Source organism: Danio rerio, chromosome 1 (genome assembly GCF_052040795.2).
Source record: "Danio rerio strain M-AB ecotype USA chromosome 1, GRCz13ab, whole genome shotgun sequence".
In the NCBI taxonomy this organism is placed as follows: Eukaryota; Metazoa; Chordata; class Actinopteri; order Cypriniformes; family Danionidae; genus Danio; species Danio rerio.
Genome location: NC_141021.1, coordinates 47444832 through 47460427, shown reverse-complemented (window position 1 = coordinate 47460427; position 15596 = coordinate 47444832). Strand labels below are relative to the sequence as shown.

General features: G+C 37.3%; 1 protein-coding gene across 3 annotated transcripts; it reads right to left on the bottom strand.

The window, feature by feature from the left end:
- Positions 1-260: 260 nt before the first annotated feature.
- adisspa (adipose secreted signaling protein a) lies at positions 261-14623 on the bottom strand. Of its 3 annotated transcripts, XR_015475805.1 has the most exons (7): positions 14418-14494; positions 10092-10203; positions 8989-9122; positions 7583-7733; positions 3729-3854; positions 924-1738; positions 261-315 (listed from the first exon to the last, which is right to left on the bottom strand). XR_015475805.1 is itself a non-coding variant. In NM_001386632.1 (6 exon segments), coding segments are annotated over 5 exon segments (501 nt in total). In that variant the 5' UTR covers positions 10111-10203; positions 14418-14623; the 3' UTR covers positions 261-1667.
- Between the last annotated feature and the right edge of the window lie 973 nt (positions 14624-15596).

Here is a 15596-nt window from a genome sequence, read left to right as displayed (position 1 = left end):
CCAATTTAACTATACCGTATGTCTTTGGACTGTGGAGGAAACCGGAGAACCTGGAACCCATGCCAACATGGGGAGAACTTGCAAACTACACACAGAAATGCCAACTGGCCCAGCCAGGACTCAAACCAGCGACCATCTTGCTGTGAGGTGACAATGCTAACCACTGAGCCACTGTATAATATATTGACCATATAGAAACTGCCAAAACTAAATGATTACCTGTGCTTTCGACCTTATTTTACGAATCAGAATGACCACAGTTTCGGCTGAAAATCATCTTTAATGTTCTGGTGAAGAAAAAAAAGCCATCTACATCTTGGATGGTCAACACTTAATGTAAGTAAACAGCAATTTATTAATATATCTATATATTTATTTGAGGTGAACTATTCCTTTGAGAATACAGTTGTGCTTGCATTAAATACAACACCCATATTTAACCAGTCAACAAATGCTGTATTTAGGGCAGTATTTAATGTTATCAACAAATCTCGTGGAGTTGAGAGGGAGTTTGCTTTTAAAGGGAAAGGGGAAACTTTTTCCAAGTAAAAAGAGAAAAAAAAAAAAAATATATATATATATATATATATATATATAACAACAATAAATATCGTTTGAGTAAGATGTTTACATTTAAAGTGAAGCTCCCTCTAGCAGATTTAAAAACCTTGACAGCTTAGTGTTGCATGCGTCATCATGATATTACATGTGATTTACATTTATTTATTCATTCATTTTCTTTTCAGCTTAGTCGCTTAATTAATGAGGGGTCAACAAACCACTGTATAATATATTGACTATATAGAAACTGCCAAAACTAAATGATTACCTGTGCTTTCGACCTTATTTTACGAATCAGAATGACCACAGTTTCAGCTGAAAATCATCTTTAATGTTCTGGTGAAGAAAAAAAAGCCATCTACATCTTGGATGGCCAACACTGAATGTAAATAAACAGCAATTTATTAATATATCTATATATTTATTTGGGGTGAACTGTTCCTTTGAGAATACAGTTGTGTTTGCATTAAATACAACACCCATATTTAACCAGTCAACAAATGCTGTATTTAGTGCAGTATTTAATGTTATCAACAAATCTCGTGGATTGACTGATGATTGATGTTGATGGGAGCAAAGTATGTCGGCTATAGGATGACACATAGCTAGATATAATCATGCATAGTATACAGTGTATATTATGCACACGATTATATATTCCACAGGCATTAATATAATGAGATGCAGTTCATAAATAAAGCAGGCGGAGTGTTCTTGAAACGCATCTCAGTTTAACACAGTAACCATCTAAGCTATATTTGTTTTCGTTCTTGTATAATTACTCTAACAAGGAATGTTAGTCAGTTAGTTATTAATCACATTCAGGCTAACAAACATCACACAGCTGAACTAACATGTGACATATCCTTTATCGGAAGCCAAAAGCATTGGTATATTGCTTTACGCTTTTCATTGCTTTTCAATATAATTCTACTATAATAAAATTCCATCATCTGTATAATCTGTTCAAAACTAAAGTTGAGTTAGTGATATTATTGGTGGTCAGTGTTGAAGCTGTGATTGTCCAGGGTGTTCACAGTCTGAGGTACATTCACACGGGCATTCATTATTCGTATCATTTACATCTATACTTCTTCTTTGTCTGATTATTTTGTGTGTTTTTCTTCACCAACACATCTCACTCCATCAAGTAACATCGGCGTCCCATGGTGGCGCTCTGTGGAAGACAGTAACACATTTTCTTATTATTTTAGTGATCAGTTTTTAATAGACATTTTATAAATTGAGCCCAAATTGCCTTCGTTTTTGCAGTATGTAATTTATTTCAGTATCTCATTCATTAATGAGAGGAATTTAGATACTACATCAATGATTAGATGCTCTTATTTCACAGTATTTAACAGGATATTGTACTATGGTTATCAAAACAGACTAAAAGGTGGTGTATAATATTACATTCATAGAGGTACTCAACACAGACTTAAATTCTCTCCTCATTTGTTGACCTTCATGCCATCTTATTTATTTGAATTTCATCCTTTGTTTTAAACTATAGATTAATCCATCGTAACACACACACAGCAAACATGGTCATTCATACAACAATGTCTTGTGAAATAAAACTGAGGTTGAGATTAGAACAATGCTAATTACTTAACTTTTTAAACGTAACTCACTGGCCACTTTATTAGGTACACCTTACTAGTACCGGGTTGGACCGCTTTCGCCTTCAGATCTGCATTAATCCTTCATGGTATAGATTCAACAAGGTACTGGAAATATTCCTCAGATATTGAACCGATATTGACCTGATAGCATCACGCAGTTACTGCAGATTTGTGGGCTACACATCCATGATGCGAATCTCCTGTTCCACCACATCCCAAAGGTGCTCTATTGGATTGAGATCTGGTGACTGTGGAGGCCATTTGAGTACAGTGAAGTCATTGTCATGTTCAAGAAACCAGTCTGAGATGTTTAGTGCTTTATGACATGGCGCGTTATACTGCTGGAAGTAGCCGTCAGAAGATGGGTACACTGTGGTTATGAAGGGATGAACATGGTCAGCAACAGTACTCAGGGAAGTTGTGGTATTGACACTATGCTCAATTGGTATTAATAGGCCCAAAGTGTGTCAAAAAACAAAAAAAATCCCCACACCATTACACCACCACCAGCCTGAACTGCTGATACATAGCACGATGGATACATGCTTTCATGTTATTGTCGCCAAATTCTGACCCTAGCATCCGAATGTTGCAGCAGAAATTGAGACTCATCAGACCAGGCAACGTTTTTCCAATCTTCTAATGTCCCATTTTGGTGAGCCTGTGCCAACTGTAGCCTTAGATTCCTGTTCTTGGCTGACAGAAGTGGCACTCTGTGTGGTCTTCTTCTGCTGTAGCCCATCCGCTTCAAGGTTGGACATGTTGTGCGTTCAGAGATGCTCTTCTGCAGACCTCGGTTGTAACGAGTGGTTATTTGAGTTACTGTTGCATTTCTATTAGCTCAAACCAGTCAGGCCATTCTCTTCTGACCTCTGGCATCAACAAGGCATTTGCGCCCACAAAACTGCCGCTCACTGGATATTTTCTCTTTTTTGGACCATTCTCTGTAAACCCTAGAGATGGTTGTGCATAAAAATCCCAGTGGATCAGCAGTTTCTAAAATACTCAGACCAGCCCGTCTGGCACCAACAACCATGCCATGTTCAGTCACTTAAATCACCTTTCTTCCTCATTCTGATGTTCGGTTTTAACTGCAGCAGATCGCCTTGACCATGTCTACATGCATGAGTTGCTCCCATGTGATTGGCTGATTAGAAATTTGCATTAACGAGCATTTGGACAGCTGTACCTAATAAAGTGGCTGGTGAGTGTATGTTTCCTTAAAGCTAACCCAAACCTAACATTCTAATTTGTGTGGCACTTCACATCATAGCGTGCTTCCATGCACATTTTATAAATTGGCAGATTTGTGTGTGTGTGTGTGTGTGTGTGTGTGTACACTGAAAAAAATTATTCATTGGATTTATAAAGGTTGTAAAGGTTGTAAACAATTTATTTAGGCTGAATTTAAACAATCAAATTAAATTTAGTAATGTTCAAGCTTATTTGTTTGTTTAAATTCAGCTTATATAAATTGTTTGCAACATTTTGCAATGAACCATGTTTTTCAGTGTGTGTATGTGTCAGTTTGTATCTCACCCATGACTCTGGCCTGTAGTCTGACCCGGACGCTGCTGTCGCGTCTGCTTCTGTTGACCAGGGTGAGCTCCTCCTGCACCACTCCCTCCTGCTGAGCGATGTACTCACAAACCACCCTCACGCCACCTAAAACCACACACACAAACACACACGCAAACATTCAGGATGCATAAAAAGACAAAAAAATAAAGTGCCTGACAGAAAACACACCAGTGACCAGAATAACATTATAAAACTGAAACCATCATAAACAAACAAACAGTCACCTAGATGTACAGAGTGCTCGCATCTTCTTCTAGATTATAAATTGTATGCACTGATACGGCAAACCTACTAAGATTTCCCCGAAGATTCAACTGCGGGAAAAGTGACACTACTATAAATGTGCAGAGTGAGTTTGAGCTAATGGAGAGATCGATGATAGCTTGAAATAGGAGTGAGATTATTGATCGCGACATGACATCTCACATTTGGCTTGATGTATTACCAGTTAGGGCTACAAACAGTTTTATATCCACATTGACTGCTCTGGCAGCAGGTTTAAAATACCTTTTCACATTATTTATATGGCATATTACTGCTTCATTTAAGTGATGCATCAAATGACAAATCAAGACAGGATGCCTTATTTATGGAAAGGTTGCTTATTTATTAAAGGGATAGTTCATTCATCAACTAATAATAATTGTCACAACCTGTTTGAGTTTCCATTTTTTTTCAAAATAAGGTTGGAAACCAGTAACCATTGAGTTCCATAGTATTTTTTTGTTCTACAATGAACGTCAATGGTTACAGGTTTCTTATATTTTTTAAAAATAACTACTTTCATGTTCAACAGAGGGCGCCATGGTGGCTCAGTGGTAAGCACTGTCACCTCACAGCAAGAACGTCACTGGTTCGAGTCCCGGCTGGTGTTTCTGTGTGGAGTTTGCATGCTCTCCCTGTGTTGGTGTGGGTTTCCTCTGGGTGTTCCGGTTTCCCCCATAGCAAAATGTGCTATAAATAAATTAGGTAAACAAAACTGGCCTAAGTGCATGAGTGAATGTGAGAGTGTATGGGTGTTTCTCTGTACTGGGTTGCAGCTGGAAGGGCATCCGCTGCATGACACTTATACCGGAATAATTAATGGTTCATTCCGCTGTGGTGACCTCTGATAAACTTAGTTAAATGAAAATGAATGCTCAAGAGGAAAAGCAAACTTATATCATAAAGGTTTCTCATTTTGCCTGAACTATCTCTTAAGCATTGCACCCCTGAGATGTGCACTTAACACAGGCTGCTCCAGTCTGACTGCTGTAAATAACTTCAGCTGTAAAGTGTCTCATTAACTGCTCAACCCCTCTTAATAGGGGTCGTGTGAATATATGAACACACATGGGAGGATGAATGACACATAAGACATTGTATAATCTGTAATGGTAAGAGATGGTCTAAAGGTTCAAGTGCTCATGGGAAATTTGCATTCATAAGCTGGGAAATCATAAATTTTATGTAAGATGCATTCAAAAAGTATTCTCAGAAAAGTATTGTAAAATCTGATGGCAATGTACTTTTTTTTTTCCGGAAAATTCTAGTTTTTATATATGATGTCAGGATCTATGAATACATTTACAATTACTAACAATTATTCAATTTATGAAGATGCTGTCATTTAAATGATTATACATTTTCACAATTTTACAACACTGTGGCATTTTGTTAATAAACCCAACTGTGAATGATAAGAAAATTATTCATTTGAAGATATTTACCATTAATAAAGATGCTGAATATATTGCATCTGAGGCTTTGTCCATACTAATACATTTTTTTTTAAAGTATTTTTATTTCCTAAATTTTGACCTTCCATCCAAACTGATATGGAAATTTTTATGAAAATAAAGCTTTTTGAAAATGGTCTCGAGTTTGATAAATGTTCCTGGCAGAGGTAGGGGACTCAAGTCACATGAGTCAGACTTAAAGTGGTGGTCCAGAGTGTATTTTTAGGGCTTGGTTGTGTTTATAACATGCAAAGCAATGTGTGCTTATGCTTCATTTGTAAAAAGTCATGTTATTTTTTCATACATCTCACTTTAATTATATATTGCTACTCAGTTAACATGAAAACGAGCCCAAATACAGAAATAGAACAAGCTCTGTGGAAAAGCAGCATTTGGATGGCATTTTAGCTTTTTCTGCTATAACATTACAGCTCCTCTGGTCACGCCCCTTTGCTGCGTGGGTTGTATGGGTGTGGTTAATGGGCACAACCTGAAGCATTTGTGATCACACTAGCCCAGATGTATTTTTTATAGTCCCCAAACTTTGTTCGCTGTAGGCTTTGCTAAGCTAACTCAATGGCTAAGCCAATGTCTCTCTTTGCATTGAACTTTGAGCATATTACATTCAGATATGTTGTTTATGTTCACATACCTACATTACACATCAACTAATTTTAAAATAGGATATTATAGTGGACCTCCCTTTTAACTTGCATAATATTGATTTGCTTGACAAATATTCATAACTTGACTATCACCAAAGAATAAAGAATACACAAGACGTGTCACTCACATACTTTTGAATGGGGAAAAATGTAACTGTAAATATAGCAAATGAAGTCCCGCCTACTAGCCTACTAGCATAGGACACAATCAGCGATCGCTATAGACTGAAGATTCTCTAAAGGAAGGGTCGATGTTGTCAACTTAGCAACTCTGTCGCCATATTTAGCAACTTTTCAGACCCCCTTTCAGAACTTTTCTGAGTATATTACGTATAAGAGATTACTACAAATTCCCTACAAATCTATACTAATATACTGTGTTCAAACAGCAATAAATGTAAATAAATGGACCCAAATATTTTGGATAAAACAAACAGAAACGGTTAGACGTGATGACGTCAGTAATATGTAAATTGATGTATGATGTAATCTAGCGATATTTAGCAACTTTAAGGGCAGAGTTTAGCGCCTTTTCATTGAAAATAGTTGGCAACACTGGAAGGGGTTCAGAATAGACGTGAGTTTATACAGATATTGTGTGATTTGAACATTTAGAAATTAAACTCAAGAGAGACAGTTGTTGTTTAATTTTATTGGTGATTCCTAATATAAATTTAATTGTAAGCTTGGCAAGCAATTTTGAAGAATTTGATGATTCCCCATTCAATCAGAATGCCTGAGCGTACTTCAAGAGGCATTTCAAAGATGGCCGCCGAGTAAAATGACTTGCTTTAAAGGGACTTTTTTATCATGATTCGAGACTTGACTCAGACTTGAAGTAAATGACTCGAAATAACTTGTTTTTGGCTACGTCAAATATAATAAAGGGGCCATTTACATATTGTGTCTTTTGCAAGTTCAAGTTCCTTATTTGAAATGGAGTCTTGTGGCCTATTCAGTTAAAAGCAAGATGTTGGATGACATTGCGCAGTCATTATGTTGGCTGCTCACCAGTTGGATAGAGTTGCTAATATCAGTTTGCACATAATTCAGCTTGCCTTTTTTCAAGGGCATTTGAATATTCTTGAATACTTCAAAATGCTTTCTTGCAGTTGTTGTAAGGCAGTGCCACGCAAGGATAGATTTACTTGTACGTAGCATAGAGGTGTTTAGTGTTTTCCAATGTTTTAGTGTGAATGAGAAAAGTTTGTATAAAGCTTTAACTTGATATTGTGAACAGAGGGCACTTTTACATAAATACACTATTTACAAATGCATCTGGATTAGTGTAGATGTTGCCTAAAATTTTTATTTATTTATTTATTTTTTTTTGCTGACATTCCCCAACTCAGAAACTCAGGACCCAGTTTGTAAACTCAATCTTTCTGGCTTAATTTGATGCATCATAATACCACCACAAAAAGCATACCCTCTGCCCGTGGTGTGATGCGTGTTGCACGTAGCCGTGGTTTGGCCGTGGCACGGAGTGCAGGGGAAAGGGTGACATCTTTGCCCAACGTTGGGACTTGCGGCAAAGAGAAGACGATTTCATATTTGTGATGACTCCTTAAAAATCCGGCCTAAACAGAGAATGCAGCAGTCAGTGATTTCAGCTTACAACACATCTTGCACTGGCAATGCAATTTTTGTCAAATTAAAATAAACTATTTAAAAGGAAATTCATTATTTGCTGTGCTTGTTTAAAGCTCCCATAGAATAAAATCATGGATATACCCAGAAATAGCTCAATAATAAGAGTTCAGTACATGGAAATGGCATACCGTGAGCCTCAAACACTTATTTTTGAGTGTAAAATCATGGTGGAAAACAATTAGAACAAAGACTCTGATGATCCACACATATCATTAATCAAGATTCTTAATGTATTTAGCATTTCTGTGGGTCTGTTAAACTCTATCTTTTGTTAGTTTAACGTGTATATTGTAAAATATGCCCCAAATGTTTGTTTTGAGGCTCCAAACACATGTACACTGCTGAGTATAATGTTTCACTCATGTTCATGCATCGTGTCATATCACTGAGCTCTGACTGTAGTTGACCTGCATTGAAAGGATGCCAAAATACCTCTAAAATCTCATGTGTTTATGCTGAGGTTGATATTAATTCCTGACTCTGTTTTCATGTATGTTATAACTTCAAAATAAAGCTATAAATACATCTCTGTCTATCCCTTTTTTGAACCGGTAATAATTTAGTATTTATTTTAACCACAACACAAATAAGAGGCAAACTTTTATTTCACATTTATTTACTCACTCCTTCTAGCTAAAATAAACCACTCTACCACTTCAGTGAATGATAGTCAGTTGACAAGGAATGTACTGAATGAGTTTTAGTTCTGTGTGTCTGTGTCTCAGGCACTGACTTGAGCTCTGGAGCTGCTCTGGAACTTTTTATTCCAATGGTAATTCCAACAGTTATAAATGAGCATATAAAACCATTTCCATATAGTTTTATAACTTACCTAAGCAAATACAGCATCAAATATATACTGTATATTTTTAAAAAGGTGAAAAAACACAAAAAACATTCTTTGAAGCAGACTTGCTAAATATTTTTCAGTTTACGTTGATAAACCCACTCTGGTGGTCAATAACTGCTACACACTCACATATACAGTTCATTTTTAAATGTTTTTACTGATTTTAGAAATGTATTGTGATTTATTTTGTAGCTTATGATACTTATTATCAATTAGGCTAGTGTGCCAGCTACAGTAGATATCAAAGAACACTGTAACATATTGAGTCAATGCACTCCATGGCACCTTTAATGTTTGGTAAATATAGAAAAAGACGTGCGTTTTTCTTTCACCTTCACAAGATATGCGCCATCAGACTCTGGAAGAGCAGCAATGACTTGATCCTGGAGATTCTCATCACAGCTGTTGTTCATGGGAGCATCTTCCTCTTCATCAGGGAAACGTACTCCACCTTTTGAAGTGGAGCCTGGAGAAGAGAAACAGGAGCTGAGTTAAGATCATTACAGAGATGGAAACTGGACCAGACGATGTGTGCTGAGATGATTAATCCAGTGTGGGAGAGCTGTCAGAACAAACACACTCTGCATGTGTTAACCGCAGAACATATAAATACACACGGCACATTTAAATACAATCATAATCCACAAGCTTTCTTTATAATGCAGAGTTGAAGGTGAAATTAATAGCCCTCTTGTTAATTTTTTATTCATTTTAGTGTTTAGCACAACAAGGAAATTGTCACTGTATTTCCTTTAATTTTTTTCATCTGGAGAAAGTCTTGTTTCAGTTTAACAGAAATAAAAGCAGTTTAACTTGTTTAATAATTTAAGCAGTTAAACTTGATAGTAAGGTCAATATTATTATTAGAAATCATTTTATTCAACTGGCTACAGAACTAACAACTGCTGTCCAAAGGTTTGCCTATTAGACCTGGTTAAGCCTTTAAATTGCACTTTAAGCTAAATAGTATTTTGTAAAATATCTGGTAAAATATTATTACCTCTCGTCATGACAAAGACAAAATAAATAAGTTATTAGAAATTAGTTATTAAAGCTATTATGTTTAAAAATGTGTCCAAAAAAATGTCTAGGAATTAAAATTTTACAGGAAGGCTAATAATTTTGACTTGCGCACTCTCAGAAATAACGGTACATGAGCTGTCACTGAGGTGATACCTGTTCAGAAGGTACATGTTTCTTAAAGAGTACATATTGGTACTTCAAATATATATATATTGGTACCTAAAAACTTTAAGAGGAACACTTTTGTACTTTTAAGGTGCTAATATGTCCCCTTGAAGTATTAATATGGACCTTTTAAGTCAAAATTTGTACCCTTTAAAAAGCTACTACCCCAGTGACAGCTTGCGTACCTTTATTTCTGAGAGTGCATGTACTGATATATTCACACATTATGAACAGAAAACACACTGACTTTTCCTTCCTGTTGCCATGTCGACATAAGGCCAGGGAAATCCAGGGATGATTATTGGCACCGAAGTGTTTTCATCTCTAAAGAACAGACACCGAGTCACAGAGAACGACCCCTGCAGAGACAGAGAAGATGCCTGTGAAATATAACACTCTTATTTATTTAATCGTGATGTTTTAGATATGAAAACAAAGACAAAATAAACTACTGAGTGTTTGGTTTCCTTTTGATAACAGTTCTTCTAAGGATGTAAAGATATGTGTAAAATAGTATGTAAATGGCATTTAGATATTAATAAAAACCAAATGAAATGCTGCAAATGCCTACTAAAACATGTTTCTTGGTCATTTTTGTAGCTCGTTCTAACATTCCATTGCAATCAGGTGCAACACTAATTTTATTGAAGACTTTAAATTCATGCATGTTATTTCCCCAAGATCTAAATTATTAATTGCGCAGCCCATAAGCACGGTTGATTTGCATTTCATTGACTTTGCAGTATAATCCTGCTGGGTTAAACACCACAGGACGGAGCTTCCCCACAACTGTAACGCTTTATCACCATCATTAATTCCCAGTAGTAACTGGAGTTAATATGGCAAATCCTCAGAGTAATCATTCATGATGCCTGTTATTTGCCCTGCCAATTATTATGCTCCAGTATCCTACATCGAATACTGAACTGGAGTTTAAGATCAGTTCTCAATTGCTTAATTTCAGATTTAAAATGCCACCAGTAACAAAAATACATTGATTATGTTGATTGCTGATTTACTGTATACTTCATACTAAAATCTTTTTTGCCAATGATAATGCACAGTTACTTATATACCCATAAATGTATATATACTAGGTATATTAACTACTGAAGCTATTGCTATACTACTATAGCTGATTTTTTTTTGTATATACAATTATATAAAAATATCTATTTTTTTCATTCATTCACTTTCTTTTCGGCTTAGTTCCTTTATTAATCAGGGGTCACTACAGCGGAATGAACCGCCAACATATCCAGCATATGTTTTACGCAGCGGATGCCCTTCCAGCCGCAACCCAACACAGGGAAACATACACTCTTGCATTCACACACATACACTATGGACAATTTAGCTTCCCCAGTTCACCTACACTGCATGTTTTTGGACTGTGGGGAAAACCGGAGCACCTAGAGGAAACTCATGGCAACAAAAGGAGAACATACAAACTTTACAGAGAAATGCCAAACTACTCTGCCAAGGCTTGAACCAGCGACCTTTTTGCTGTGAATCAATCAGGCTTCCCTCTGTGCCACTGTGACGTCCTATATTTTAATTGTGTATCATATTAATGTTTTAACCCCAGTAGTTGTTATCGTTGTCGTTTTTGCCAGTTTTAAAAACATATTTTGGAAAAACAGCCTAAAGCATTCAAGATTTACAAAAGTGTACGTTGAAAACTTTACTGTCTCTTTCATTCTCAAAATCTAGTGACTGCCACTGCATAACTACACAACCTGACAAAAGTCTTGTTGTCCAACCAAGTTTTAGGAACAACAAATAATGGCTTGACTTCTAGTTGATCATTTGGTATTCGAAGTGGCTTATATGAAAGGCAAAGGTCTCTAGATCATACTTGTTCAACCCAAATAAAATATGATCATGGCTCGATTTTTATTTATTTAATTAGAACAGTAAGGTCTGACTTTGCCTAGACAAAACTCTTGTCACTTAGCAGAAATAATGTACAGTATAAAATATAAGCTTGGAGGACTGCATCTACATCTCTGCAATACTCTAACTTATTAATAAAGTCATCTGGAATGGCAAAGAAAGCATTCTTGCAGGACTCCCAGAATTCATCAAGATTCTTTGGATTCAACTTCAATGCCTCATCTTACCCCAGAGATGCTCAATAATGTTTATGTCTGGTGACTGGGCTGGAAAATCCTAGAGCACCTTGACCTTCTTTGCTTTCAGGAACTTTGATGTGGAGGCTGAAGTATGAGAAGGAGCGCTATCCTGCTGAAAAATTTGCCCTCTCCTGTGGTTTGTAATGAAATGGGCAGCACAAATGTCTTGATACCTCAGGCTGTTGATGTTGCCGTCCACTCTTCAGATCCTTCGCACAGCCTCATACTGAATGTAACCCCAAACCATGATTTTTACTTTGCCAAACTTGACTGACTTGGTGAGAATGTTGGGTCCATGTGGGTTCCAATAGGTCTTCTGCAGTATTTGTGATGATTGGGACGCAGTTCAACAGATGATTCATCTGAAAAAACTACCTTCTGCCACTTTTCTATGATCAACTACAAGTTATTATTTGTTTCTCTTACAACTGAGATCAATGACAAGATATTTGTCAGGTAGTGCATAATTTTGCACCGTAAAATCCCATAAAAACAAAACAAAATTAAATTAATACTTTACTAGAATAAACTGTATTCAATCCATTTCACAGAAAAAAAATTCTATATATTTTTCAAATAAAATAAATAACAATTAAAAAATTTGTAAAAATCTAGAACATTTAAATATGACATCACAATAGTTGACGACATGGTGGCTCAGTGGTTAGCACAGCAAGAAGGTCTCTGGTTCGAGTCCCGGCTGGGTCAGTTGACATTTCTGTGTGGAGTTTGCATGTTCTCCCTGTGTTGGTGTGGGTTTTCTCTGTGTGTGTAACCCCGCCGGTCCTACGCCACCCAACTCGCTCCGAGCTGGTATCGAACCTACGACCTCCTGTATGGGAGTTGGTTGTTCTACCAAGGAGGCTAAAGACCATGACCTCTAGCAAGAGCACCTTTAGAGGTCAGAGGAGTGAGGTTTAGCTGCACAGCACACACTAGCTGGCCTCCGTTACACTCACCCCCCTAAACCTCACTCCCATCCGGGTCACGGCACCAATGTAACCCCACCGGTTCTACGCCACCCATCCTGCTCCGAGCTGGTATCGAACCGGCGACCGTCCGCATGGGAGTTGGTTGCTCTAACAAGGAGGCTAAAGACCATGGCCTCTAGCGTCTGTCGCTAGAGCACCTTTAGAGATCAGAGGAGTGAGGTTTACCTGCACAGCACACACTAGCTGGCCTCCGTTACACGTGCTCCGGTTTCCCCCACAGTCCAAAGACATGCGCTATAGATGAATTGGGTAAACTAAATTGGCTGTGCATGGTTTATGTGTCTGAATGAGAGTGTGTATGGATGCTTCCCAGAACTGGGTTACAGTTGGGTTACTGGAAGGTCATCCACTGTAAAAAAAAATTGGATAAGTTGGCGATTCATTCCTGATGAATAAAGTGACTAAGCCGAAGGAAAATGAATAAATCACAATAGTTCATTCCTTTAAACATTTTAATATATAACATTTATAAAACAATGAACAAAAATGTCTTGGCATGCATATATTCAGTAATAACTGCCAATTTAATCAAATAATCAAAATTTTATACCCTGTTATCTTTGATTTAGCGCCATAAATGATGTTGGCTGACTGTAGAACTCCGTGTACCAACCTGCAGAGCTACACCTGCCCCTGATTGCTCCCCCTGTAGACCAACGCAGATGGGATTTCAGAGCCCTTCTGATTAATAATGACCAAAACAAGCGATTTCACATGAAAATCTTTGGCTTAATCGAGGTCATTACGGCAGTCCAGTCAAGGTTATTTCAGAGAATGACACTCACATTCAAACTAAGAGGCTTATGATGCCGCTCGCTCTCTCATCCTGACTGACTTGTTCCCAGCTATTCTTCCGAAATCGCGTCAAATATGACGATAAGAAAAAGCGGCTTAAGCAGCTATAATCACTCTGAAGTTACCGGGGCTGTCGATAAAATAGGGCGTCCCCGAGAAACCTGCCTTTCGCCGGATAAACAAACCCTTCAAAGCCACAGCCTCACGACAAGGCATCTCCCCTTCATCAATTATTAAAGTACAGCGCTTTATGCTCCGTGTAAAAATGGGGCATCACTGAGCATCGCGTGCCAGTGTCCCGTACGGCGCAGCTGTCAGGAAAAACACAATATCAAAAGAAGACTGATTTGCACAAAATGTGAATTTCTATCATAACTACAGGCTATTCCTTGTGTTACATTTGGCACAGACAGAATACACCTGGGAGGAATGTTATCTTGTGATGCGGTAATGAAGAACTGTTAGGGTTCAGGGTGGAATTGTGATGCTTCTATTAATAGTTCACGCTTTTAAATAAATAATAAATGCATAAATGAAAAACAAATACTGCAATGCAACGAGGGTTGCTTGCACACACTGACTATATTAGCCAAATTCACGTGTGAGTATCGAAATTTCAATAAACTGAAATGAACTGGAAATCAAACTTACCTATGTTGGGTGTAGTGCACGGGGGAGCGGGTCTGTGGCGTCGCCTGAAGCGTTCACTTCTCGGTCGCGAGCGCAGCAGGTCTGACGCCGCGCGCGGTCACAAGAAACAAGCTGCAGTCATTGGTTACTGTTGGTTACTTAACGTCCATCTCTCGTTTTCTCCCTCTCCCTCATCATATAGGCTACACACCGAATGTGTTGACAGGAGAAGCAATGCAAGGATGGATTAAGGTCCTGGCCAGTGCGCATATAGCAAACCTGAATGAGCCTATAGGTCCTTAAAACGTCTGTCTGACAATAAAACTGCATAGAAACACAACCAGTTATTTAAGAAATGATCAAGATAATAAATTGATACATTTAGTTTGCAGTAAAGAATAAATTTGGTTTTGAGTTGACTTGATAGGATGAGGATGCATGATACTGCAATTACATTTAGGCTAACATCAATGTGAGAAAATCTAATCAATTCTTAGCCCTTGTCAAGGTCATCCAAATGTATACAGCACTTTTTTTTAAAGTATGTTTTTATATATGAATGTGATTGTATTTTGCTTTTTTTTTTTACTTGTCAGTTTGTGTTGACAGCAAATTGCTTGTTAAATTGTTTAAAAATTGATGGGTTTTTTTTGTTTTATTTTCTTAAGATTTCAAGACAGTCCAGTAACAAATTTGCTTTTGTTAAAATGGCACATTGATTTAAGATAAAATCTTTTTCCCAGTAGACAAATTGATTTAGGTTGACTAAACTAGGAAATAATATACAAGTTATTTTCCTTCCACTTCGTCCCTTATTTATCAGGGATCACCACAGTGGAATGAACCGCCAACTATTTCAGCATACGCTTTTATGCAGCAGATCAACACATCAACAATAAACAAGTTTACAATAACATTTCTGAATTGAGATTCAAAAATCCAAAACGTGCCCTGTGTTCATAACTGTCCAGGCATGTAAACAAAGAATTAAGTGTCATTTAAAGACTTCTAGAAAATAATTCTCTCTGTACTGTATATATATTCATTTATTTTCTTTCGGCTTAGTCTCTATACACTATGTCATTTTAGTTCATCAATTTCACTTATACCACATGTCTTTGGGCTGTGGGGGAAACCGGAGCACCTGAAGAAAACCCACCAGAACACGCGGAGAACATGCCAACTCCACACAGAAACGCC